This window comes from Camarhynchus parvulus, chromosome 11, assembly GCF_901933205.1.
Source record: "Camarhynchus parvulus chromosome 11, STF_HiC, whole genome shotgun sequence".
NCBI classification, from domain to species: domain Eukaryota; kingdom Metazoa; phylum Chordata; class Aves; order Passeriformes; family Thraupidae; genus Camarhynchus; species Camarhynchus parvulus.
The window spans coordinates 15,717,701-15,745,071 of NC_044581.1; the positions used below are offsets into that span (position 1 = coordinate 15,717,701).

At 41.8% G+C, this 27,371-nt stretch overlaps 2 protein-coding genes across 5 annotated transcripts in view; both read left to right on the plus strand.

The window, feature by feature from the left end:
* The first annotated feature begins 1,762 nt into the window (after nucleotides 1–1,762).
* On the plus strand, nucleotides 1,763–22,521 carry ZNF507 (zinc finger protein 507). 4 transcript variants are annotated; one of them, XM_030956159.1, is made up of 7 exons: nucleotides 1,763–1,793; nucleotides 4,429–6,560; nucleotides 8,153–8,258; nucleotides 12,712–12,829; nucleotides 15,092–15,196; nucleotides 18,160–18,294; nucleotides 18,423–22,521. In XM_030956159.1, exons 2-7 carry the CDS (start codon nucleotides 4,434–4,436, stop codon nucleotides 18,784–18,786), a joined length of 2,955 nt encoding a protein of 984 aa, XP_030812019.1. In that variant the 5' UTR covers nucleotides 1,763–1,793; nucleotides 4,429–4,433; the 3' UTR covers nucleotides 18,787–22,521. The 4 variants fall into 4 exon arrangements, with proteins under 4 accessions (XP_030812019.1, XP_030812021.1, XP_030812022.1 ...); XM_030956161.1 differs by having other exon boundaries at nucleotides 12,715–12,829; XM_030956162.1 differs by lacking the exon at nucleotides 15,092–15,196 and having other exon boundaries at nucleotides 18,423–22,519.
* A 3,086-nt stretch (nucleotides 22,522–25,607) lies between these two features.
* The window catches only part of DPY19L3 (dpy-19 like C-mannosyltransferase 3), a 34,835-nt gene continuing 33,071 nt past the window's right edge, over nucleotides 25,608–27,371 (plus strand). Inside the window, exons 1-2 of the mRNA XM_030955908.1 lie at nucleotides 25,608–25,758; nucleotides 26,893–27,035. Coding sequence (XP_030811768.1) covers nucleotides 26,933–27,035 — 103 coding nt within the window. The 5' untranslated portion in view covers nucleotides 25,608–25,758; nucleotides 26,893–26,932. The remainder of the gene's footprint in view (nucleotides 25,759–26,892; nucleotides 27,036–27,371) is intronic.

A 27,371-nucleotide genomic window follows, 5' to 3' on the forward strand; every position in this document is an offset into this window, starting at 1 on the left:
CTATCTTTGACACTGTGAATACTATACAGCTTAAAGGTTTACTTTAATTTTTTTCAGTTAAATGCATTTAATAGGTGTTAAGAAGACAGGTTGTATCCCGGCATTTTCCTGACAGCAATTTGGTGGTTTTTTAAGTCTTATCAAAGGCTTACCGAGTTTTTCTTACCAAGTCAGAGATTGTAGGATAGGACTTCAATTGTCTTAAAACTTTATATAATTAAACAGAGCTTCATAATTCAAGAAGTCAAAGAGAAAAAATAAACTTAGAGATACCTATTGAAAGGATGGTCAAATCCACCTCTTGAATAATATCTGATTTGACAATATTTTAAAAAGATCATATACTTCAAAAGACCAAATGTCTATGAAGCAATATACAATCATTAACAAAAAGTTCAATCATTGCAAAAAGTTCCTACAATTTTACCAGATCCCTCCAAATCCAAATCTCCACATCAATACACTTCAATCCAGTTCTGGAAATGAAGATTGGATTTTACTTGCCATCACCCAGGCACTTTCGAAATCACTTTTGAAGCTCATGATTCCCCTGACTTTTCAGTCTATATGAAATATCTCACATGTACCATTCCTGGTATGGAGTTGCCAAGGCAGCCCCTGACATGCAGTGTATATGTAAATCTCTCAATTTCTGCCCACTTCAAATTGCTAAACCTTCTTGACAGCTTTACCCTCAAAACGTGGAGGTTGGTGAGTTTTTAACTACAGGTGTTTACCATCGAAAACCGTGCTGGGAAATAAAAAACACCTTTTGTGAGATTCTACGTGTTTTGGAGCCGCGTGGCCCTGGCTGTGGGGATGGGGAGGGCGCTGGGCTGGAGCGGCCGGAGCCGTCCCCAGAGAGCTGCGGGGAGAGCCCGGAGCCCGACTGAGCCCTCAGGGAGCGCCCGGAGCCCCACTGAGCCCAACTGAGCCCTCAGGGAGTGCCCAGAGCCCCACTGAGCCCTCAGGGAGTGCCCGGAGCCCCACTGAGCCCAACTGAGCCCTCAGGGAGCGCCCGGAGCCCCACTGAGCCCAACTGAGCCCTCAGGGAGTGCCCAGAGCCCCACTGAGCCCTCAGGGAGCGCCCGGAGCCCAACTGAGCCCCTCTGAGCCCTCGGGGAGCGCCCGGAGCCCAACTGAGCCCAACTGAGCCCTCAGGGAGCGCCCGGAGCCCCACTGAGCCCAACTGAGCCCTCAGGGAGCGCCCGGAGCCCCACTGAGCCCAACTGAGCCCTCAGGGAGCGCCCGGAGCCCCACTGAGCCCCACTGAGCCCTCGGGGAGCGCCCGGAGCCCCACTGAGCCCCACTGAGCCCTCAGGGAGCGCCCGGAGCCCGAGCGAGCCTCAGTGGCACCAGCCAGCCCGGGACAACAGGGCTGCGACACTGCCCCGCCGGGACGGGACACATCGTCCTGGCTCACACTGCTGCCCATGTCACCCGGCACGGTGACACTGTCACACACACACACAGACTGCTGCCCGTGTCACCCGGCACGGTGGCACTGTCACACACATACATACACCCTCCTGTGCCGTGTCCCCCGGCCCTGTGTCACTGCCACACACACACTGTCGTGTCCCCTGTGCCGTGTCCCCCGGCCCTGTGTCACGCACACATTCACACACACACCCACTCCTACCCCGCGTCCCCCGGCCCTGTCCCTCCCCGTCTCCATGGTAACGGGAGGCGGTGCTGACGCGGCGGCAGCGCCCCCCGCCGGTCACCTGACAGGGGCCCGCGGGTCACGTGACAGGGGCTCCATCGTCGCCATCTTGAAGCGGCGGCCGGAGGTGAGGCTCCCCGGGCTTTCTCCGTTAGTGCCGGCGAGCGGCGGCGCGGCCCGGCTCGGGGCCCGCGGGCGGCAGCGGCGGCGGCGGGCGGGCAGCAGCGGGTGGCCGGGCGCAAGGCAGGGCGCCAGGCGCGGCGGCGGCGGGCCGGCCCTAGGGCGCCGCGCCGCAGCCCATGTGCGGAGCCGCGGGCGGCAGCGGCTCCCGGCGGAGCCTTCCCGGGCCCGGGGCCGCCTCCGTTCTCTCTTCTCCCCTCCCCTCCTTTCCTCAGCCCTGCTCGCCGCCCCGGCGGGCCGGCCTCGCTCGCTTTGGGCCGTAGCGGCGCCGCTGCCCCGCGCCCGGAGCGCTGCCGGAGCGGCGCCTGCGGGCACGGAGCGGGGCGGGCAGCGCGGCTCGGCCGTCCCGGTGAGGGTGGCCGGCCGGCCGGGGAGCTTCCCTGCCCTCGGGGGCCGCGATACCAGCGCACCGCCCTCTGCGAGACAGGTTGGGCAAAGCGTGCTCGGCGCTTCCTGCCCTGGAGGCGTTCGCCCTGCCTGGCCGCGCTCGGCCCGCGGGGCTGGGCTGGGCTGGAAGCGGCAGCTCGGAGGCGTTTTGCTCGGGGCTGCATCTTCCCTCCGCGTCCTTTTGGCATCCCCAGACATTGCTTTTTAATTACTGTGTGGGTGGTTTGGACAGCGCTCTCGGGCACGTGTGACTCTTGGGGCTGCTCCTGTGCAGGGACAGGAGCTGGACTCGCTGATCCTTGTGGGTCCCTTCCAACTTACTGTGTGATAACTTGTGTACAGCTCTTACCATCCCTCTAAAAACCAAAGTCTGCAACAGTAAGAATTAAACGCTAAGCAAAGAGTGACATAACACATATATACTGTAGTTATGCACCTGGTAACGGGGATCAGCTCCAAGCATCCCAAATATTACAGGTGAAGGTCCTCTCTCTCTTTGCCTTTTTGATATAGCAACAGTACATGGCAGCATATTTCCTTTATGATCTTCTGTCAAGGATTTTTCATCTTAGTTGTTGTGCTGCTTCCAGGTAGAGAAAATATTTGCCTATTTAGCATTACTTAAAAAGTTTTAAAAGTACCAAGGGTAATTTAAGGTAGCATCAATTTTCCATAACTCATTTTCAAATTGAAAATATTTCAAGTAGACATTGCTGCTTTGAGCATTCATTAAATCTGCGTTCAGGGGAAAAAGCAGGTTTGTTCACTTTTCACAATGGTTGTGAAATGTGTTACAAACAGTTTGGAACAAACACCAAAGTGTTTTTATATAACTGAATTAGGGTTTTCAAATAATAGTTTTCAACTTGAAGTATTTATGAGGCGCAGATGATACTAAAAAATTAACATTGCTTATATTGATAGCTCTGATGATAGCCTGAAGTGTAAGCTGAATGGCAGATGAAGGTAATTTACGTAGTTCTGCCCAGAATTTTTCTGTACTGGGAAAGGGGCACCACAGACCCTGCTCTCATGTGTCTGTGCATTATAATGCTCTACACTAAATCCATAAGTAGAAATTAATGGATTTCATGGGTTTTTAGGACCAGTTCTGGAAATTCTTTTTTGGCCTCTGTATCTTTCTTGCAAAAAAAAAAAGAATTTACTTGCCATAATTTTTCAAGGATGACTGATAAATATCCCTCATCTCTTTATGTTTTCAGTTTTATATGTAGTATATAAAAACTTTGTATAAAATATATGTAGTGGCACTTGAATAGGTTATTTCTAGACATTTTTAGAGAAGTAAATTCGAATGTAAGACCTTTTGTCCAGCTCCTTCACCCCCCAGCCCACAGCTCTGCCCACAACACAAAGTACATTTTCATGTACATTTTTGTATATTGGCTTCCAGTTTGACCTCAAACACTGCATATCATTGCCTGTGGTTTATGGTTTGATATTTTTAAAGGAGGGGTAATTGGAAATAGTAACTGCCTGTAGCTTTCCCTCAAAACAGAAAAGAATTGCTCTTTATAACTTTAGTACCGTTTGGTTTTCCCTACAATTAAGAAATTGTAGCTGCAATTAGTAAGTTTTCTAGAAAATGACATTTATAATGAGAAGTATGATTTGACATTTGAATGGTCTTTAAAATAGTCATAGTGAAATGACTAATGAAAGTAAATGACAGAATTACTTTCTTTTAACATTTCAAGGAAAAAAACTGCTATTTTTGTAAATTATATTGCTGCAAATTGTCATTTGCTTTAGGAGCATTGATGCATCAAAGTACATTAGGAATATATTTTCATATTCTACTGTGCTTTTAAATATCAATATACCAGTTACTGTCAATTGGTATTTTAATGTTGAGCATTCAAATGTGTAGTGCTTGTAAGGAAAAAGAGAATAGCTGTAACACTGTTCTTCAGCTTACACTTGAAAATACTTGTCCTACCCTTGTACAACTTGAAGGCAGCCTGTTGGAGGCTCTCTTGGAATTATTCTCTGCAGCTGAAAAGCATCCACTAAATGTCCCCAATGTCTTTGGCTATTTCAGTAGCCATTCTGAAATTTTTATTAGTTTAGTGGAATTGGGTTTCCAGTAGAGAGGGCAATGTAAATAGCACCGGGCTGTATTTTCATTATTGTGCAGGTATAAATCTTTATTTTTATAACCCCCATTCTCCTAGGTATTATGGAAGAAGGAACCAGCATTGCAGTATTGATGCCAAATATTGGGGAGCAGGAGGCTGTGCTGATTTCTGAAACAGTGATTGGCCCAACACTGCAGAGCAGTGAAGACCAGAGAAAATGTAAAACTGACCCCCTGATCCACGTTATCCAGAAGCTGAGCAAAATAGTTGAAAGTGAGAAGTCACAAAGGTGCCTTTTAATAGGGAAGAAACGTTCCCATGCCGACGCTTCTGCGCAGTCCTTGGACACAGCCGAGCTCTGTGAAATCCCAGCTAAAGCCATCGAGCTCTCTGTGATTGCTACTAAAAAGACTGAAGAGTTACAAGCAGATTATTTTGTGACTGAATGTCTTCCACCAAGCAAAAAAAAGGTGACGTGCTATCAGTGTGGTCTCTGTAATTTTCTATCGCCTTCGCTCTTAACTCTACAAGAACACATAAAACAACATGGGCAGAAAAATGAAGTGATATTAATGTGCTCAGAATGTCATTTTGCCTCCAAAAGCCAAGAAGAACTTGAATCCCACTTCCAAAATCACCACGAGAACGGTGGCAAAAACAGCATCCAGACAAAAGTGCAGCAGTGTGTCAATGTCACCAGTTCGTTTCTGCAAGGGCCAGTGGAAGGAAGTGTCAAATCAGGGACTGATCAGACAGGAAATGTGGACTGTAAGGATCCAGCTCAGTCTGCTGCTGTGCCTGAAATGGGTAGGAGGAAGTGGTACACCTACGAGCAGTATGGCATGTACAGGTGTTTAATTTGCAGGTACACCTGCGGTCAGCAGAGGATGTTGAAAACACATGCTTGGAAACATGCTGGGGAGGTTGATTGTTCCTACCCCATCTTTGAGGAAGAAAATGAAAACACCAGCTTGTCAGAGACAGTTGTAACTCACACACCTCAGAGTGTGGATACAGTTGTCCTCTCTTTGGAAAACAGTGAACTTGATATCCATAGTGAGCCTTCTCTTCAGCTCCAGATTTGCAATTCTGAGCAGCTGTCGTGTAAATCGCCCGTAGGAACAAATGTAAAAGAGGAAGAGATATTAACTGAGTCCGTGGTGCATTCTCCTACTACAGAGGTTGTAGAGGAGACTGTATCAGATACAGAACCAGACAATATGATAACTGACAGCCTGCTTTCATCAGCACAGAAAATCATCAGTTGTAGTCCAAATAAAAAGGGTCATGTTAATGTCATAGTAGAGCGTTTGCCAGGTGCTGAAGAAAGTGTTTTACAAAAGCCATTCTTAATGAACACTGACATTGAAACAGAAAAAAAATTGATCTCAGAGGAGTCCTCTGTTACCTGTGAAGAATCTGCTGAAGTTTATCATTCAGATGCAATTCAAGAAGTAATAATAGAATGGAATAACACCGAGAAGAAAGATAACGAATTAAGCGCTAATAAAAATGTAACAGCTGATGAAAATGTGCCTCCTGCACGAAGGAGGACAAATTCAGAGTCTTTGAGACTGCACTCTTTAGCAGCAGAAGCTCTTGTTACAATGCCAATCAGAGCTGCAGAACTGACCCGGTCCAGCCTCAGGGCTCTGACCGGAGAAGATGCTGTGGATGCAGGTGCAGGACAGGGAGGAGCTGATGGCCCATGCATGGCTCATTCCAAAGTGGTGTCCTCACTTAAGGGTCCTTCAGAGGAGTTCAGCGGCTTAAACCAAAGTGAATGTGCAATAGTTGAGATAAAGAAAGACAGACCGGAGTTATCAGAAGCACCAATTAAAATGGGCATCAGTATGTCACTGCTCACCGTCATTGAAAAACTGAAGGAGAGGACAGACCAGAACGCCTCTGACGATGACATCCTGAAGGAGCTCCAGGACAACGCGCAGTGCCAGGGCGGCGGGGACGCGGCGGTGGCGGGGAGCAGCCTGGTGGAGTTCATCCCCAGCGCCGAGCGGCCGTACCGCTGCCGCCTGTGCCACTACAGCAGCGGCAACAAGGGCTACATCAAGCAGCACCTGCGCGTGCACCGCCAGCGCCAGCCCTACCAGTGCCCCATCTGCGAGCACATCGCCGGCGACAGCAAGGGCCTGGAGAGCCACATGATCAACCACTGCAAAGCCCGCATGTACCAGTGCAAGCAGTGCGAGGAGTCCTTCCACTACAAGGTACAGCTCTTCCCCATGCCTCTCTGGAATCCCTAAATTACCCCTTTCGCTGCTTTCTTAATAACTGGTGATCCCTTATTGCAACCTTTCTGGGGTTCGGGGTGTCCCCAGCAGGCTGCACGGGGTCCGGACAGCGCCATGCTGTTCACGACGGAGCGAGCTCCCAAGCGGTTCATAATTGTAGGCAACCTTAAGTGATATCAGCTCATTGTGATTTCAGCTCTTTCAGCTTGCTAGGTGCCTAGGCAGGCAGACCAGGGAGAGAGAGGAGAAGGCTGTGTGGGGTTCCACAGGAGCGTCTTTATTGATTCTTCTGTGAAGGTTCCCAGTGACAGCTCTTCTGCCTGAGCTGGGCAAAAGCAGCTCTTTATATAGGGTACAGAAATTGTCCAATAGCAAGGGTTAGAGGAAAGTGACCTATAGTCTTACACAGAGATAAGCAGGGGTCCAAAGGCAGAAGAGGGGCTTCTAGCCCATTCACCATGACTTGGCATTTCCTATCTTAGGCTTCTGACCGCCAGGGAGCCCTTGCAGGCTCAGGGCCTGCTACAATCCTTCGTTCTAACTTATTTCAGTCTGACATCCTGGCTTCGTTGTAATTACCATTAGGGATTATTGCCAGCAGCACGTGCTGAATATACAGTTCAACAGTAATTATTCTGCTTTACCACTGAAATAACCTTGCTTCCTCACATAACTTTTTTCCTGAGAATTATCTTACAGACATAATAATACCGTCTTGTTTTTCTGCCCACACATAGCAACTTCAGGAAGAAATGGAAACACGAAAGAACTTAATAGCTGAAATTTTAAAAGAATGCTCAAACATGCCTTCCTCTTGTGAGTGTGGCACTTGGGGGTAACATTGAAGCAGAATTTTTTTTTCTGCTGTTTTGTTGCTCTGGATGTTCTGTAGAACTTAGATTTGAAAGATTACATACCAGAGCAGAATAATACATTTCTTCCATTTTCCTAACTGCTATTTTAAGCATTAGTGAGTGAGTTCCTATGCACTCAGCTCAGTACTCAGGAATATAGAACAGATTGCATCAGTACCCAGCTGTACAGCTGAACCCCTTGGAAGCACTGGTCATGCAAATTTTCCCATATTTATTGTCATTTACTCCTAGTTTGAAAAAATACACAGGTAGGGTAGCACAAGGCTCTCTTTTCTCCTCCCCAAGCAAGTAGAAACAGGACTGGTGTATTCTTAAGTCAGTAGGTAATAGGAAAATTGAGGTAATTTTCACACAAGCCTCTAATCTCATACTGCTTTTGGAGTACAGTAATTTTGGAGGAAGAACTGTGGCCACTTGTCTGTGGCAATGGAGAAAGAAGGAAATATATTTTCTAAATAAACACAAATCATAGAATCCTCTCAGTCACTCTCACCAGTCCTTTATGTTACTAATCCATGATATTTACTTGTTTTCTTTGTAGTAAAATTACCTAAGGGATAATCTGTATATATGTTAACATGCATTTCATACCAGTTGTCATTAAAGCTTGAGTAACAATGTCACAGATGATTGCAATATCCCAAGTCTGTATGTTTGTAATGTATTTTTTAACATTAGGAACTGTTTTTTCAGAGCCAGCTGCGAAATCATGAAAGAGAACAACACAGTCTTCCTGATCTCTTCTCTACAGCCACAGCTAACAAACTCATAGTTTCCAATGAAGCAGATGATAGAGAAGGTACTGTTTATATTTACACTTGAAATTACAAAAACTCACTCATAACATTACTTGTTTGCTGTATTTGTGTAACTGGTTTTAAGATCTCTTGTGCTGAAATGCTTTCATGCCTGTTCATAACCTTAAATGTATGTTCTTTCCAGAGGGCAGAATTTACCATAGTCAGTCTTGAGGTGGCATTTATTGTTAGCTGATATATTTTTAGACCCAGTAATTAAACCCTTCTTGTGACAAACAACTTATATGCGATATTATTCTGGATTTTTAAGAAGAAAATCTTTTTTTCCTTCCTTTCTTCAGCAGCTATAGTATTTTCCAAATGACCTAAACAAAAGAAAGCATTTTTTAAACTCACCATGGTAATGTAGTTTACTGTCAGCATATGCATACAATGCCATCCCTTCTGAGTTTAGAAATTTCTGTTTAATTATGGTAATGCCCAAAATGAGTCATTTATTTTAGCCCCAGCGAGACAAATGTAAGACATTCTAAATATGCAACCTGTATCTGTAAGAGTTGCCTGGGTAACAGTAGGTGTGCATTTTCATAGAGACATAGAATGGTTTGGGCTGGAAGGGACTTAAAAGCTCCTCTCTTTCCAAGCCCTGCCATGGGCAGGGACAGCTCCCACTAGACCTGGTTGCTTAGAGCCTCATGTTTGTTTAATTGTGTATCTGCTTCTAATTTAATAGGGTTTGTTTGCAAAACATAAACAGAAACCAAAGAGCAAAACAAAAACAAATCCAACAAACTCTTGAGGCATTAAGGTAATCAAATAGGGGAAAAAAATAACCAAATTCTGAAGTTTAGGAGAAAATGTGGCCTTAAAATCCGTTGTGTGTCCTGGAAAGCCACTATGTATCATTGCAGCATGAATGCATCCTCTTCTCTGGTGAGTTACATCTACTGAAAATATTTACAGCATTTTTATTTTGAAGGCAACACTGTAATTATTAGCATTTTGCTATTTTAGAGCATTATGGATAAATACTAGTAATTAGATAGTCTCTGAGCAACTGTGAGCTGAAGTATTCCCATTTTGTGCACAAAGCTCTTTTCTGTCCTATCTGCTCTCTTGTTTGTTTAGACAGCAAAATGTGCACTCTAATGGTACTTAGGTTGCTGTGGTTATTTCTGGGTTCTACTCTTTCTTCTACATCTGCTCAGTGAGTGCAAAAGTTGTTGAAATGAATGCAATTTCGTGTGAAAAAAGGCACTGACCAGCAGGAGCCAGGCTGGATGGGCAATGGTTTGCCCAAAACAACTTGGTACGTGTCAGACCAGAATAAGATCCCAGCTTTGCCTTCTGCTCTCTCAGCTCACACTGCATCCTTTTCTGGCTTTCAGTATATGAGTTAATTACCTTATCATCCTCAGGCAGAATGACCCTTCCCAGCTCCTTTTTGTTCTCATCAATGCAGAAGGCATTTAAATTCAGGAAATTGATCTGTAGTGCTCAGTACATCCCAGGACCTAAACCTGAGAGAGCCATTCAAAGCCAGGGGGAGTCAGGGAAATGGCCAGGGAGGCTCTGCTCAGAGTGGGAACATTTCCTATTACGTACTGGGGGTTTTCTGCAGAAGCAGTAGCATAAATGTTTAATGGAAGTGATAGGAAATAAAACATTGTTACTTTAATAAGTTTCAAATATCTACAAGCACAGCTTGGACTGTTACTTCTGGCAGTGTTTTGTGTGCTGTAAACCAGTGTTCCTAAAGATGTTCTGATACAGGAATAACTAGCTTGCAATGCCTGAAACGTGTCAGGTTTGGAGAAATACTATACTTTTTGAGCTCAGCTCCTGGTAATGTGAAAATCAATAGTCCTATCTGCTTTTGAAATTAGTATGTTTAATGAGGTTGTTTTACAGTTTATATCCTGATTTTATACTTTAGCTTCCATGAAAGGGAACCCCCTGTTCAAGAAATCTGCCTGCTTTCAATTAATTTAGGAAATGTTTTTATAAATATTTTTTCCTTATTATTACCTTATACAAGTGTTCCAGCCATGCACTTTAGTTGTTTACCCCACATGAAATTTAGGAATGTGGCTTGAATGAAAACAGTTCTCCTTTTAAACTTTTATTAACTCATACTGTGGAATGCTTAAATTATTTCAGAACCAATTTATAATCAAATTGCAGCACCACTGCAGTACAGCAATCTCTTGTCAAACAGATGTCATCCCTATAAAGCGACACAAAACAAAGAAGTTTATGGCATAGCATCTGTTTATGTGAAAGATGCCTGAGCTGGAGCAGTTTCATTTCTTGTTTATGAAATGGTTAGTCCTAAAAGTCTCTTTATTCATCATGGTTGTACAATAAATTAAAAGGAGCATTATGACACTGGATATGATCAGACTGTAAATGTCTAATAATGAAGGAATAGGGTAATAAGCAGCATTAGAGGAGCACCTGTTACTGCTGCTGCAGCAAAGATCTAAAGATCTATCATTTCCATATTCATTTCTAGGAAACCTGAGATTCTCCATCCAGAAAGGAAAACAGGCCCCAAACCCACAAGAAATAAGCCAGTTGAGGGGATGAGGGACACAAATGCTATTTTGTAACAGCAAGAGACTATGTGATGTATTATAATTTATGTGCATTTTCTGGAAGGAATAAATATAAAGTAGTGATTGGTATAAATAATTGCTCCTAAGTGTGTGCTGCTGGGTGCGAGCATCTTAAAACTATGCTGTAGCAAATATGTTTGCATAATGCTCTAAAAATCTCATTAGCTACTGTTGGTTTTAAACTGCCTGCCCACTGAAATACCAAATTTGTAACAGAAAATACATTTGGAAGCAGTTCATTCTAAAGCTGCAGGATTTAAGAGGGAAAACCCCTTCAGGCAGAGCACAGCCCCTGCTCTCCCATGGATCTGCAGCCCAGTGAGTGTCCTTGATCCACTTGAGGTCTCCTACATGAATGTGTTTTCAAAAACAATAATGCAGAAATATAAATTCCAAAGTCTTCAAGTAAATAATTAGGATTGTTCTGATAATTTTTACATTAAATGAAAAACAAATTAATAAATTTTGAGCATTTTGTAGGAAAAATTCCAATATATTTTGCTTTAAGGTTGACTTGCACAGAGTGCCTGCTGTGTATTACTTCCATATTTTTTCTTATAAGAGCGTTAAAGAGTGAGAACTGTGTCATGTTTTAAATGGAAATATAGGAAATATATTTGTGGTTATCTTGGTACACACAGAAATATTCCAATTTTATTTCCCTATCTTTGCATTCAGACTGCTATTTTATTTTATATGATATACTATATATTCTTCACAATAACCCTCTGGGGTTATCAGACTTACCTAATTACTTTGCATCTTGAACCAAAAGTGCTAAATTTTGGAATGAAAGTTTAATTAGTTGTAATTTTTCCTTACTATTGAAGCTGTGTGACTGTATTCATCAGAATAATATATCTAGAACCCTTTTTGGCATAATTCAGTGCCTGCGTGTGGGAAAAGAAATGTCTCTTTAAAAGAGTTTTACCATCATGACTCTTAATTGTTTTGATAATGAGAAAATTCAGCCTAAAAAAAAAGTACGAGGTACATGTACAGCATGATATGCTGGAATGGGAAAATTACCTGCATAAAAAATGCCATCCCTTTTCCCAAATGTTAATATCTTAACCCAAATCAGTCCCATTATTCAGTGAGGGAACAGGAACAGGGCTGTTAAAATGTACACGCTTGTATCTCAAAAATATTCCAACTGTGCACTGGTGGGCACACATTTCCCTGTGTAAGGAGTCATTAGCCTTTGTCTCTGCAACCATTAATTTTTCAAGAGTCTTTTTCATTCTGGAAGGAAAAAATTACTTTTGTTACAATTCCTTTTTAGTAATTTGGAGAAGTTCCAAATTACTTATTAAGACATCTGGTCAATATCTATTTTTTTATCATCTCATATCTTTCAGAAAGTGTGAGTGTGTGTTGGATGATAAAAAGGATTTAGAGGCTTTGGGAGGTCTTTTGCTTTTCTTTTCTGTGTTTGCCAGTTTGAAACTCATCCATTCTCAATCCCAGTCTTTTCCTTTGATTTGGTGCATTTTGCAAAGCACTGAAACTGCTGGGTTCAGCAGTCCCACATATTATCACCTTTTGCTGTAACACAGGACTTCACCCATCTGCAGGGAGAAGGGAAATGTCCACATAGAGAAAAAGAATGTGTTTTCCTAAAATTACAATAATTCCTGTAAATGGCAGGGCAAATGCAAAACAGTATGGTAAAATGAACCATACCTTTATTACCTCTGTGTCTGCTGTCTTATTAAATACTTTAAAAGTATTAAATATTTCTTTACCAACATTCTAAACCATTGCTTTAAAATGTAAATTCGTGTTTCCTAATTCAGTTGTGATGAAATTATAATCTGAGAATGCCTTACACAATGCTGAGTGCAGCTCTCTAAAGTACTGGCTTTTGTTCCAGTAGGAAGCAAGTGTCCATCCCAGAAGCTGTTCAGGTGCGATGTGTGTGACTACACGAGCACAACGTACGTGGGTGTGCGCAACCACCGCCGCATCCACAGCTCGGACAAGCCGTACAGGTGAGTGCCTGCCTCAGCCTGCCAGGGCCACTGGCTGCTCATGCCCTTGGCAGAGGGGCTGGAAAAGAGCTGCAGTTACACTATTCTACTGCACATTACTGAAGGAGACACACTTGCTGCCTGACTCAAACTATGTAATTAAGATTTGCTAATTTTTCCAGAATGCATCTTTTGCTGTGGCAGTCTTCTGCCTGTTTTCAGTTTGAAGCATTCACATGTGGAGAGGAAGATAATTCTGTTATAATACTGGACCTTGGCCAACAGTAATAATATATTTCTCAAAACTCTTGCACACCTAACTTCATTTTGGATTTGCTTTATTGCAAAACATTCTCCATTGTCATATTACTGCTTTATACATCAGCTGCTACAGAGTGTGGGAAAATCCTGCCCTTGTCACCAAGTGCCTCATCTTTTTCACTGATTTCTAACAATAGCAACATACTCAGGATCATATTTTATAGGTTTTCTACAAGGGTATTATATGGATTTGTATAGGAACTTGGGTACCTAAAATCACGTGTAATACCACTGCTGAGGTCCCCAGCAAAAAAATAAATCCTGCATTTTCCTATTGGTTGCTGCATAAATTGCCCCAAATTCAATCTGTGCTTATACAGTGTGGATCTCTGTCCCTCTCTAGTGGCTAGAAAACAGATCTGAGTCAATACATTTTTTGAGCTGATCTTTAGTGTAAACTCCTGTCTTTAGTGTAAATTCTGGAAACTCAACACCTTGAAAGGCTGAGCCAAGGCAGGGACTTTCTCTTTTGGATAAACAAACCCTGAAGATATGTTGTATTTTGATTTGTGCATTATAATGATATCCCATAACACCAGCAAAAATTCACAAGATGTTTACTGAGAGAGCAAGTGTGGAATACAAATAGATTGTTTTCTCCTCAGAACCTTCACTATTACCATTATTTATTACTTAGTGAGGTTGGAGCAGCAGATACTGTAGAGTGTCTTGTACGTGGTAGTTTTCAAATTGGTGTTAGCAGCCTGTTTTGATTTAGGAACCCTTGGAAATTTTCCACTGGTGATACAAACTGCTGCATACTAAATACAAATCAACCCATCTGCCTTGCTTCTCTTATTATTTTTTCATAAACCCCTTAGACAAATCTGAAAACCTGGCAGGATACTTGAGCCACATCTGAACACCATAATGATCCAGTATTTATGGTATTTCTCCTTCTGAAACATTAATTCCTCAAGCCTTCCATAGTGTCAAACAGCAGCCTACTGCATTGCTGCCTTTTTGAGAGCTGTAAACATACTTTATATTTATTTGACAAAACTTCCTGGAAGCTAAGGTGTTGAGTCTTAAAGGATGTGTTTCTGTAGATTTGATATGTTCTGGATTTTAATACTGCACAATTAAATCCTTTCAAAAATATAGTGAGTATTCTCAGGCTAAGTACGCAGCAGTCTCAAACTGTTTCACACTATAGAACAGACTGTCTAACTGGACATTTTACCATTTGAAAAAAAAAAAAGGAATCACCTAAAGTTCAAACAAATACATAAGAATTTTAGCTGAGCTTGATGGTTTCTGTTTTAATATGGTAGATACAGGAAGGCTGTGTGGTAGTATATTGATATTTATGAATAATAAGGAATTTGTGTAATACTTTGGGATCTAAATCAATGGATCTGAGTTTAGATCCAGACTGTTCTATGTATTGGTTTTATACAAAGATATTGTGACAGAAGTAAAAAAAAGGGAAAGTTTGAATGGCACGATGTGACACACTTAGGGCACTTAAATCTGAGTATGTTGATCTTGTTACTGACTTCTTTTTCAGCAATAAAGCCCTGAAACTTGGTGTTTTATTACAGGTTTGGCTTTTACAATGTCCTGAGAACATTGCTGGTGCATTAAATAGAGCACATACTCTCCCCTCCAGCTCTGAGGGTCACATTATGCCCTTGGAAGGGCTGCACCCAGCCACCTGCATCCTCACCTCCCTTGCACTTAGTGATGCTTACCGACCTCAGGAGAGGGGCATGAGAGAGATTTCAGGAAGAAACATAATCTGTAAGCCTGGTGATGCCTGCTGAAAGGTGGAGGCTTTTTTGGGCTGCAGAAGATTCTCACTGCCCAACAGCAGGTTAATGTCATACCTTGGAGTTCTGTAAATATGGTTAGTCCTCAGCTGCAGCCTTTCTAGGCACCTTTGCAGTCTGGGAGCTGCTGGGGTTTGGAGCAGTGCCAGCAGTGAATGGTCAGATCAGTCACTTGTTGTTGTCTCTTCAGATGTCGCGTGTGTGACTTCGCCACCACAAATATGAATAGCTTGAAGTGCCACATGAGGCAGCACCCCCAGGAGCATCAGGCAGTGCAGCTCTTGGAACAGTTCAAGTATGTAATGGGGCTCTTAAAGCAGTGTTCAGATCCTGTTCCCTTCCCTCCTAGAGTCATTCTTTGGTCCACAGATTCATTTGGGGTTTTTTGAAGGATTTGCCATGGCATTCCCAGGCTGATTAAACATGTCCGTGATGTCCCTCTGGGACCTGTTTAGCTTTTCCTTTCCAGAATGTGGTGGTTGCACACAAACTGCCTATTGCAAGTAGTTTCTGGACCATGTTAATTACCTAAGCATGCCTGGAATTGTTTAGGAGATTGTATGAGCCAAAACCATGCCATGGCACTTCTAACATTTAACATTATAGGCAGGTAAATTCCAGTATCCAGGAACATTCCCTGGCTTTCTCTAGTATTTCAGTCTAGGCACAGCCTTTGCATGTACATGTCAGTTGGAATCCAGGTTGGCATCACCTAGTTAAGATTTAGTATGAACAGCCATTAAGGGATGAGTGTCCCTTATAGTCTGTCCATAGATATGGGTGGTTTATAGATATATGAGAAAGTTGGTACAAATGTGTGTAATTGCCTACTACTAATTTGTAACAAAAAAGAGAAGTTGGGAAGGGAAAGGAAAGAAAATTGGGAATCTTATGAATATTTCTTAGTGGAAGATTTTACAGGCAATACGAAAAGTCTAAATAAAGCACACTCATATAGAGGTTTCTCCTCAAGAAAAGCTGCTTCTACAATTTAAAAGTTCTTCCACTGCATTTTTCCCAAATGTTCCTAGAAGCATTAAGTTGTATTTGCTCAGCTGTCATACTTCCCATAGTATTGCTCTTGGTATTACCACGGATTACTGGAAACCTCCACACTTTGGTCCCTGATCCCCAAGGAATTAGTCTATCCAAAGCTGTGAGAGAATTGTTTCCTCAGTGTATCAATGTAGAATACACCTGAACAGTGGAGTTTAATAATTCAGCACAAATTAAGCTGTAGGGCAGGTCATGCTATGGAATTGAAAGGCTTCTACTACTAAACTCAGTGGTAAATAATTTTGTTTCTCTGAGAAAGTTGCATATACTGTAAGTGTATGATCATTAACTGTAGTGCAGTATACTGAAAGCTGTTGGAATTTCTGTGTCTGATTTGAACTATATGTTTAAATAGTCAACAGTATTTGGCTCAAAAGATACTGTTCTCAGCAAAGTAAATTTTATTAGTAAATCACCTGAGTAATTTAATGAGCTTCAAAAAATGAGAGTATGTAAAAGGGACTAAAAATGGACACTGGGCTGTGGCTTCATTGATTGTGTTCCCAAATCACTGACCAAGCAGTGTTAGTGACACAGAAAATCGTAGGTATGGTGAGACTAGTGGGCACATTAAATGAAATTAAGATTATTTGTTGATCTTTGTGTTTTACAAAAAAATTATTTTGGCTCAATTTTATCTATAAATTAACTATCAGGTCTGCCTTTTATCTAATGACATATTTTGTAACAGCCTCATTAGAGATATTAGGATTTCCAATCTGAGAATAGACTCACCTAGCTTTGAAAGCAGCCATTTTCTTTGTAAGGCTCCGAATTAGAAGGAAAAGAGACAAATAGGATCCTAGAGAAGAGTGAGCTAGAAGGACACACCCATGGTTCCCCAGCAGGACAGGATTACCTTGCTCCATAAGCAAGGTAATGTACTGTGCTTTCACCTCATTTGGGAGAGTTTTGCTGTTCTCTGCAATCTTCTGCTGAGCAGAAATTGTTTTCTGTGGATGATTATTTGCAGGGCATTTAAGGACTATACCCTACTGTCACTAAGAAAAGTCATAAAGCCTTACTGAATTGTAGTGTAAAATGTGGTTTTATGTAGGCCTTCTTGTGTTTCCAGGTTACATTTCTGAAAAGGTCTTAAAAAAACTGACTTGCATTGTGGTAACACAATCATAGTAACACACTGGGCTCACATTGCTTGAGCAGAGCTGCATTCCTGGTTATAATTTATTAGCACAAGGTCACCTTCAATTGATTCTGATCTTTTCCATGGGATTTGGGGAACTGAAGCCTTCCCAAGTAGCAGGTAGCTCCGCAAAATAGCTTTTTTATCCAAAAGACAAAAAGACAGATCCTGCTCTGAAGTGATGTCATGCAATATCACTCATCTCCTTCACACTGAGGTGACTAATTTATCATCTTAAAAAGCATGTAAAAAAACCTCCTCTGATGTATATTCATGCATGAAAAGGGTTATATAGGATTTGATCAGTCTTGGGTTATTTCTGTCCATAAATATACACTGCATCTCCCTGTCAATAGGATTTATTCTTCAGGGTTTTGTTCTTTACTGCATAAGAGTGTTTTACAGGGAAATAGAAAATTTAGTCTTGTGGTACCAGAGCTGATGGAAAACTCTATGGAGAAAATGATCACCTGCCTGAATCCTGATCTGTGAATCTATTCAGAATCTGACACTGCCCTCAGCAACCTGCTGATCCTGCTTGAGGGGCTGGATTGGACTGTGCAACCTCAAGAGGTCCCTTCCCACTTCAATAACTCTGTGATCCATAATAAACTAATACCTGCTATACCAGCAAAGACTGATTTAGTTCAATTGACATAATTACTGCTAATTACACAGCTCCTGCTTGGTTCAGAGCAGTGGCAGAGAGAGCTCACCACCTCCCTGCCAGATGCCCTATTTCTGCACTCAGCAGAAGGACTGCATTTTGCAGTATTAACGCAGTTTTATCAGGTCAAACAGATAAGATTTCAATTCAGTTGTTTAGGAAATAAAAAAAAAATTAGAATGTTCTCAGATCCTAAAAATAGTCTTATATTTCGGGATGAAACTTTGCAAACTAACACGACCCAGTTATGAAACTGAAAATGGGACCAAGAAGATGGTTCAGTTGGATCTCTCTCTCTGGTTACTCATCCTTTCAGAAGAACTAAACCATTACTAAACTAATAAAATTGACTTTGAAATGTTTCTCTTTTCCTTTCTCCATTTTTCCCCAGATGTTCTCTCTGTGGATATGTATGTAGCCATCCTCCATCCCTGAAGTCCCACATGTGGAAACATGCAAGTGACCAAAATTATAACTATGAACAAGTGAACAAGGCTATTAATGATGCAATTTCACAAAGCAGTAGGTATGTCTGATTTACTGTCACACCCTATTCTCTTTCAAAAGACCCAACCCTGACCCAAAATAAAGTTCCTATCTAAAAGGAACAGCTGTATATTTTAATATTTGTTTTGGTTTTTATTATTATTTCAGGTTTCAAGGACAACTCACTGACAAGACCTTATTAGAAGGCACAGATGAAAGTACAGTACCTATAATAGGAAGTTCAGACAACCTGGTGTCTTTTACAGAGTCCATTAACCAGACTACAAATGAAATTTCAGGTTCTGATGAAAATGAAAAACCTACCTTGATGAATACCTCATGCAGTTTAGAAAAGAACTCCACTCTACCCCATCTTGGCACAGAATACTGTGTTCTTCTCTTCTGCTGCTGCATTTGTGGTTTTGAGTCTACCAACAAAGAAAATCTGCTGGATCATATGAAAGAACATGAGGGTGAAATCATAAACATAATTCTAAACAAGGACCACAGCACGACTCAGAATACAAACTAGGTGAAGCAGTAAGTTAAGAGAGGATTTCCTAGAGTGAATATTTTCTCTTTCTACTAATTTTTGCCTGAGAAACTTGCTAAAGAGAAGAATTGCAAGCAAAACTTGATTTCCCATCCTGAGTTCTTGTTTCAGTAGGAGTACAGTGTTTGAACCAGGGACTGATGAATCATTTAAGAGATAAATACAAGGTGTGGAGAATAGAAGGATCCATTTTAACCTGTTATTTCTTTATATGGTGCCAAGAATGTAGGATTGTTGGTTTTTTTCATTTCCTGTCAGGTACTAGTCAGTAATAATGCATTAGCACAGTACTTTAAAACCCAAAGGTGTGAAAGCTTTGAATCACTTGAAAAGCTTTTTTCTTCCTCCTTCTTTGTTGTTTTCCAAGTAATTCAGCAAAGAAGGTTTTTACCCTCTTTTTTTGAAAGATGATCTGGCAGCAGATCAGATAGAACTGTTACAGTGTGATCTGGTAAACCCCCCTGCCTGGAAGGTGGGGAGAGGGGAGGTGGGCCAGGGCATGTGTGTGTTGTATTCACACAAAGGAGTTCCATTTTTCCCAGTCTGTTTTTAAGGCTTTACAAACTCACATGTAATTTTCCAACAAAGACTGCCATCCTTTCCATTGATATACAGCAGCAGGAGGTGAAGGGCCTAGAAGCATTTTGTTAATAACTATTTGTTTGATTGGATCCTAACTACAAAACTCCTATCTTTTCAACTCATAGTGTGTAACAGATTATTTTTATAACAATAACCTGTTGTTTCTTCATGGTTTTCTTGACACCATGAAGCTTATAAAAAAAGAAAAGTTATAATGTCACTTTCCATTTTTGGTGATTATTTTGCAGTATGGAATGAGCAATGTTTTTAATGAGAACAAGGTATTAACAATAATTGCCACAAAGTGATGTAGATGAAATCTATGTAGATTCCAAAAGATGTAGGTGAGCACAAATTGGGATTTTCAGAAACGCCTACGTGCTTTGGCATTCTTTGAAATGCCACTGGCTGGCCAAATTTCCCACTTGTCTGTCAGAGCTGTAACTGTGGAAATAATGAGCTGAAAGATAATCTTCCTGTAGAAAATCATATTTAAAAAAAGAAATGGCAAACAGTGTCTTAAGCCAAAACTGTATCCAGTTGCTTACTGAATAAATTTTACTAGTGCCTATAGTATGGATTGATAAAGGGAATTAGAGATTACTTTGTTGTCTAAGAAAACATAGAAATCTTACACTTTTAAAACCTTCAGCTTTTAAAATTACAGTGTGGGGTTTTTTTGTGTGTTATTTTTACAGTTACAGCAGTTGGCAGTAGAAGATACTCATCTGTATATCAATGTGGAGTATTATTACACTGGCTAGTTTCCTGGCAACTTTGTTGAGGTTATTGATTAAGTTGGCTACTTAATTTTTTTGAAAGATTCATTAAGTGTAGTATCACTTCCAAAGAAGCCCTTTGGCAGCCAGATTTAAACTTCCTAGCTCAGGCATGTATTCCTGCTTCTAATGAATGGCAGATGCACAGCAGCTTGCCTAGTGCTGACACAGGCGTGCAGTGACCTGATCTTTAGCTCAGTATTTATGAAGTTCCTTACTCTTAGGAAAACAGTGGTTTCTTCCTGTATTTACACCCTTCTGCAGCAGAAATCAGCTGCAGCTGTAAATGTGAGAGGCTGGCACATGGAGTGTCTGTATTGTGCTAGCACTGCCTGGAAGTGGCAACCAGGAAAAGAAAACAGTACCAGAAGTCACAGTGTCATGAAGCAGCATAAAATGCAGAGGCCAGGGTAAAAGCACTAAGACTTCAAGTGTATTTGATACTTGTTTTCAAGAAATTTCCTCAATTTGACTTCTTCTTTTGGGTTAAATAGGTATTATTTTGTTTATAAATTAGATAGCAGAAAGTACACATTTGACTTGAAGAATTAGTCAGGATATAAGGTCAAAGCATTTTTGTGTTGAATTTTTGAGATACTTTAAATACACATTTGAAGTTAATTATACATTATTTTCAGTTAATAGTTATTTTTCATATTCCTACAGTTGGATTTTATGTTTGAAAAACACATTATTTATTTACATGATCCCAAATTCCAGAGGAGATAATGAACTTTAAATGGGATATTCATATTGTCTTACTGACACTGCTATTATACTTTGAGTATAGAATTAATATGAAAATACTACATCATCTGGAATATATCTCAACTTTCTCACTCAGAAGTCCCATTTGTTTGAAAAATTAAAGGACAGTGAGATCCCTAGTAATGCTAAACTACCAGTCAGTATTCACAGAAACAATATTTACCACACTGTTATTTTTGTGTAATTCTGTTAAAGTTGCTCAGCTAGTGAAAGATAAAAAAGGAAAAACTTGCATTCATAAGCTAAAAAGGAGATGGCAATGAACCAAAATTTCAGAAGCCAATAACCTTGAATGCAGAAGAGCAGCTCTGGTGTGTGTGGAAGGCACACAGGCAGCGTTCTGTGCCGTGCACCAGGAATCAGGTCACAGATTCCTCAGCAGGATGTGGCTGTTCACAGTTGTTCTTTGCCATCTTGTTGCTCTGTTCTTTTTGACCATGTGTTCCTGTAAAACAGAAAGCTACTTGCCTCTAAAAGCCATTATCAATCCTGACAAATGGCAACAAAGAATTCTTTCCCATATGCACAGAGATTTACTTTTTTTAGCTGTCTCCCTGCTGCTTGCCATTAGTTACCCACTCACAATTCCCAGGGACTTTGTCAGAAGTCCTGCATGTGAAATAATTATAGGCTTGGTTTTTCTGAAAGCAAATTGTTTCTCAGGTTATCTGCTTTCGAAAGTGTATGGCTGGCCTGGTTGCATGTTTTGTAAGGGGTTTTAAGCACATTTTAGAGTCACTGACACTGCAGATTTCCCCTTTCTTTAAGCTTTTAAACTATTTTTGTCTCTTCGGTCGCAGCACTATCAGGTGATCAGCTATTCACGTGCTGTTTGTTCAAATTAGATTGTATTCTGTGATACAAACTCTACCTTGCAGCTTTGTTTGCAATGCCTGTACTTCCACTAAAGAGCAAACTTCATTCATACTTGGCTCTACTGAAAAATGGGTGCATATTTCATCTTCCTGATTTATGCTTGACCTGGAAAAATAGAGTGGGATTCAGTCAGAGTTATTGTATTTTCCTCTTTCATAAGCACTTATTTAATCATTTGAAGAAATGTACAGTTGGTGCTCAAAGTAACATTTGTTAAGATATATTTAATAGAAATTTACATTTGCATTTGATATTCATGGACATGGGTACATGTATTTTTTTAAGAAAAAGTATTGTAACACTATGGCACTGCTTTTATAGCCAAAGTATAAAAAATTTAGAAAACTGACATGTAAAGACTGCAGTTAATTCTGATACTGTATCTTATTAAATAGGATGAGTTTTGTTTTATAAAGTTATCCAGCACATTAAGCTGCATGCCTTAAGCTCTCTCTAGGATTGTGTTCCTGATAGGCAACTCTTTGGAAGGATGAAGCAAAGTCTGTAGTACTACTTTAACTACCTTCTGGAATACTGTACAATGGTAGAATAATTTATTTTGCTTTACAGGAGTTTGTCACGTATTGACTTTAATATTGTATTTTGGTAATAAACTTTTTTTTGTTAAACTCTTTAGTCACTTTTATTTGGCCTCTATGAAATATGAATATAGAAAATCCAAACACTGAACCAGTGTTTAGAGAGAGGGAAAATCTGTTAAGTCAAAAAGTATTTGAAATACTTTACTGCCATTTCTTACTGTCGTATGAAATTATTAGTATTAGTTGTTATTACTAGTTTAAATACTGCTAATACAAGTTTTATCAAAGTAACTGTGGTGAAGAAATATGAAACTATTAAGCCAAAATATTTGTAAGCCTGCATGCAGTTAGGGTGGCACCATGCTGAAGAACTGCAAATTCAAAATTCATAATGAAACTAGTAGGAATTTTTCCCTAATTTAAATAAGAGTGAAAGCCTGAATCAGCTTTTTTTCAGGTGATTGACTTTTGCTTTTCCATCACATAAGCTAAAACATATCTTGAAACCTATTTTTAAATATACAGCATATTTCTTGGCCTTGCTGGAGCTTTTCTTCCCATCTTTCTCAGGAAAAAATAAAGTCAGTTGGTGTTGCTGGGGAGAAAAGAGACAGTATGGCCGGGATACCCACTGCTGGTATCAGTTACATAAACAAGCAATCTTTTGCCATTTTCTTGTTGTTATTATTAGGGCCCTGGGCCAAATATGTTGAAATAAAGGCTGGAACTACAAATGGCTTTAGATGCAACACTACAGAATGTTGTGTCATGCAGATTTTTCATATTTTCTCTAATGCAAAACCTGAGGAAAAAAGCTCTGTAGTTGGATGTGGCATCCAGGTATTATCCTGTTCAGTGGGCTAAAACACCTTCCTTGTTCAGTGAACAAAGCCCAAGAGCCTTCTCAGAAGTTTCTCCCCCCATAAATAACCTGGCCGTGAGTGATCACAGGTGGGACTGGGCACTGAGGGTCCTGTGAGGGTGGAACAGCCCTGGGAATTGGGAGAGAAGGAGCCAGAGCCCTGGCACACAGCAGTGGGGTTCAATCACTCTGTCCCAGATCTCTGGCAAGTGCTTAGGGCTGCAATTGCTGCAGAAAGCTGATGCACCACAGGGAGCCTTTGTTCTGCATCCCTTCGAGGCAGGTTTGGAAAAGAGCTGTCACACAGAGGAAAGGACACACCATTAGAACTGACCTAAGGTTAGCTAGCTAATGAAATCCACAATTGCTAAAGCCAAGATTTTTTTTCCCCAAAACCAAAAACTTCAGGACCTGAAAAGCTTTAAAAGTTGAGCAAAGTGAGAACCCAGAAGTTTGGCATGTTTGCCACAAACCACAAGGCTGCTGAACAGCAACTCAAAAACACTGCAGGTTTAGTCTTAAAATTTACTGGGGCAGAACTTCAGTCCTCCTGCTTTTCTAGTTCGTGGTAGCTCTTTCTACAGTACAATCCAAGAGAAAACACAAATAAACTGAATTTAAAGTTTCTTCCAACCATTTCCTGTTTGTGGATGTTTGGCATTTGCTGGGATTATGGCTAATTTGGTGCCAACATGAACGCTCCACTACTTTGATCTAGTTGGAAGAGAATGAGCAAACAGAATATTGTCAAATATCCTTTTGTTATTTTGGCAAGTAAGAAGCCAGCATTGCAACAGTATTATAACAATACAGTTATGATATTATCATCAGTATTACTGATTGCAAGCTACAGTTTGGTGACTTTTAATTTACATTTTATAACACAACTTTTAGATATTAATATCCATCTGGGAGCTTTTTAGTTCTTCTGGATTCTCATACTTGAAACATTACAAATCCATTACATCCATGCATGGGGTCATAAAATACAGGAGAATTAAGACAACTCCCCCCTTCTCTGGGATTTCTAAAGCTCTTCACTGATTATGTTTTCTAAACCATTTCTGTAACTGCTTGGTCTTGTAGAATTTACTTTGCATTGGCCTCTTTACAAGTAGTGGAGAAGTAGAAACGTTATTCCAGGAAATATCTTCCACAGCATGCCCTTCTTAGAAATGTAAGTACATTATCTGCTTTACACAAAAACCTGCAGGCACTCAAGGTGTTTATCTACACTGTAAAATTTCTTGTACGTATACAACAAACACATGACATCTAGGATGTGGCAGTGACAAAAGGAAGGTGAATCTATTGCCCATGGTAAGGCACATATTTATTTCGTTTTCATTCTTAGTTTAAGCATTCCCCACAAATGTATGACCTGCCTTATTGCTCAAAAAAGACAAACCCAAAACCAAAAGAAGTATGGCTTTAAATCGACTTACAGTAGAAATGTTTTTCAATATTTGGAGGACGATCAGAGGAAGATAGTTCTGTTGGTTCTAAAAAATTCTTACAAAACAAAATAAGCACGCAGAGCAGATACTGAAAAATTTCCTGATTTCTAGTGTCAATGGTTTCAAAGTTCAGAATGACCAGGATGATTACACATCATTTTCTTGCTGTCTCTGAGCATGCTTTCTGTGAATTTCATGGCTCTTCCTGCTTGAAATACTAAGTTTTTCAATGAACCAAGAGAGAAAAAGAAGTACTGCTGTACTATAAAATTGTGATGGAAAATCAACTAAATATTGTCCTGAAGAAGTGAACTCTGACAATTCCACAGAATTTGTATGGATTATTGGGAAATCAGCCTCCTGTGATAGGACCTGGAGCTGGTTTGTTGGTTATGGCTTCATGGGGCATGGCTTTTTCTACAATTACTAAAGACAGAGCAAATAAAACTTACAATCAAGACTTACTGCAGGGGTAGGTCGTACCCATTAAGTAGAACAAAGTCTGGCATTGCCGTTATCTTCCAGCTACAAAAGGTCTTTTCCCCCTCTAAACGTTTATGGTGCAGTTAAGCAAGAAATACAGGGGAGCTTATAACGTGTTGAACAGAACACACTCTAACTTCAATTTTAAAATCACACATATATGGAACTGTATCGGGGGGGGGGGGGAGGGGCGGTGAGAAACACATTTTAAAAAACACTACAAATAAATTCTAGGGCACTATTTGAGCAGAGCATCCTCCGACAGCGCGACCCTCGGGCAGCGGCCCCGCAGCCCCTTTCCCACGGGGATGCGAGGCTCGGAGCGCCGGCCGTGCCTCGCAGTGCCGGATTTCCGCCGCACGCCCGCCCGGGCCCGTTCGAACGGCGATGGAGCGGCAGCCGGGGCGGGGGCCGGGCCTGTGACGGGCGCCTGTGCCCGCCCCGGCTCTCGGTCTCCGCCCGGCAGGGCCGAGCGCCCGGCGCCGCGCCCGCCCCTTCCCCTTTCCCTTCCCCTTTCCCTTCGTTTTCCCTTCGCTTTCCCGTCCGTGCCCGCGGCGGGGCCCGGGCAGCTCCCGGAGCAGCGCCGGCAGCAGCGGCCGCAGGTACCGGGGGCGGGGAGCGGGCGGGGGAGCCGCGCGGGGCCGCGCAGGCCGCGGGAGCCCCGGGCCCGGCCCTGCCCCTGCCCCGGGCCCGGCTCTCGCGACGGCGGGGCCGGGTACGAGCCGCCCGCCCCGGCCAAGCCGAGCCCTGCGGCAGCGCCGTGCGAGGGGCGCTGGCACCGCGGGCGGGGCGGGGATGAGCATCTTGCCTTTGTTAATTAATTAATTAACTGTCAGGAGTGCCACAAACCCGCTCTTCCTCAGCGTGAGCTTGCGCGGCTCCCCGCGTGTTTTCCCAGGTCTGTGAGGGGCAGGCGAAGCTCACCCGCTGCCAAAGCTTCGCACAAAGTTGTGCGGCTGAGGCGCCGCTTCCCTGCGGCGCTGCCCGCAGCAGCCGGGTCGGATCGGCCCCGGGAGCAGCTGTTGCTGCCGGGACGGAGCGGGCGGTGCCTCCGGCAGGGACGGACGGATGGGTGGCACTGCCCGCCGGTGCCCGGTGACAGCAGCTCTGTGCCGGCGCCGAGAGCCGAGAGCGCCTGGCCCTGACAGGGCAGGGGCTGGCCGAGCTTTCGGGCTTGTGATGGTCTCAGTTCTACGGCTTGGAAAACGTCGAGTGTTCTTTTAATGCTGTTTCTAGTTTTTTATAACACAGGTGTTCTCTGGCATCATTTTTGCATCTTTTGACCCCCTTTTTTGGGTGTTTCCTGAAAGTCAGGACTTAAATGACTGGCTTCTTATTTTAGGCACTCAATTAAAATAGGCTGAAAAGACTAATTTTTCTTTGAAGGGATTAGACTTTTTAAAAAAGGGGAGCCTGGTGTGCGTTTTGAGTCAAGGGCTAAAAAACTGAGGGCAGTCAAAATAACGAATCATTCTAAAAACCTGTTCTAGAGTATGTAAAATGGTGAACATTAATCTTTATAATTCTAAGGTAATGTTTTCTGTACTTTAATTTGCTGAGTGGTACAGATTTAAAGACAAACCTTGCATTTTGATAAGGCAGCCTTTATGTACAGTAGAGTTCTAGAAGTCAAAGTCTGTGATGTCAGTAAGATGTGGTTTTATTTTCACATATTTCATACAGTATCAAGTGACTGCTTGGGTAGGAAGATGCATTGCTTGTGTGTGTCCATTTAGGAGTCAGGCTGAAGAATAATGAATTAAAGTGACTGACACCATGACAACCATAAGACAGAGAAGGGTTGGAAAAGGCACAGAAGCAGCTGAAGATCAGCCTTCAGAGGAGACAAATGTGAAGCCTGATGGGAAAATTCTGCCTGGTGGGTAATGAAAAACAAAGTGACATTATGGCTTTTTTTTTTGTTTTGATCTGTCCTAAGCACAGCTCAGAGCTAGGCTTGTGCTAAATGCATTTCCATACTTGAATATCACCAAAATTAATTGGATGAGACAGAGGGTCTCATGCAGATTGCTGCATGTCAATCTTATCTCTGTTTTAAAATTTAAATTGTTTCAATTTATTATTGGTGACACACTGTCAGCTTGTATGAAGCCATCCAAAGTTCTTCGAAGAATCCCAGTCCAAATCATTGGTAACATAAAAGGATTTGAAGACAGCTGATGAAATGTACTTAAAAATAGGCAGGTTGCATATA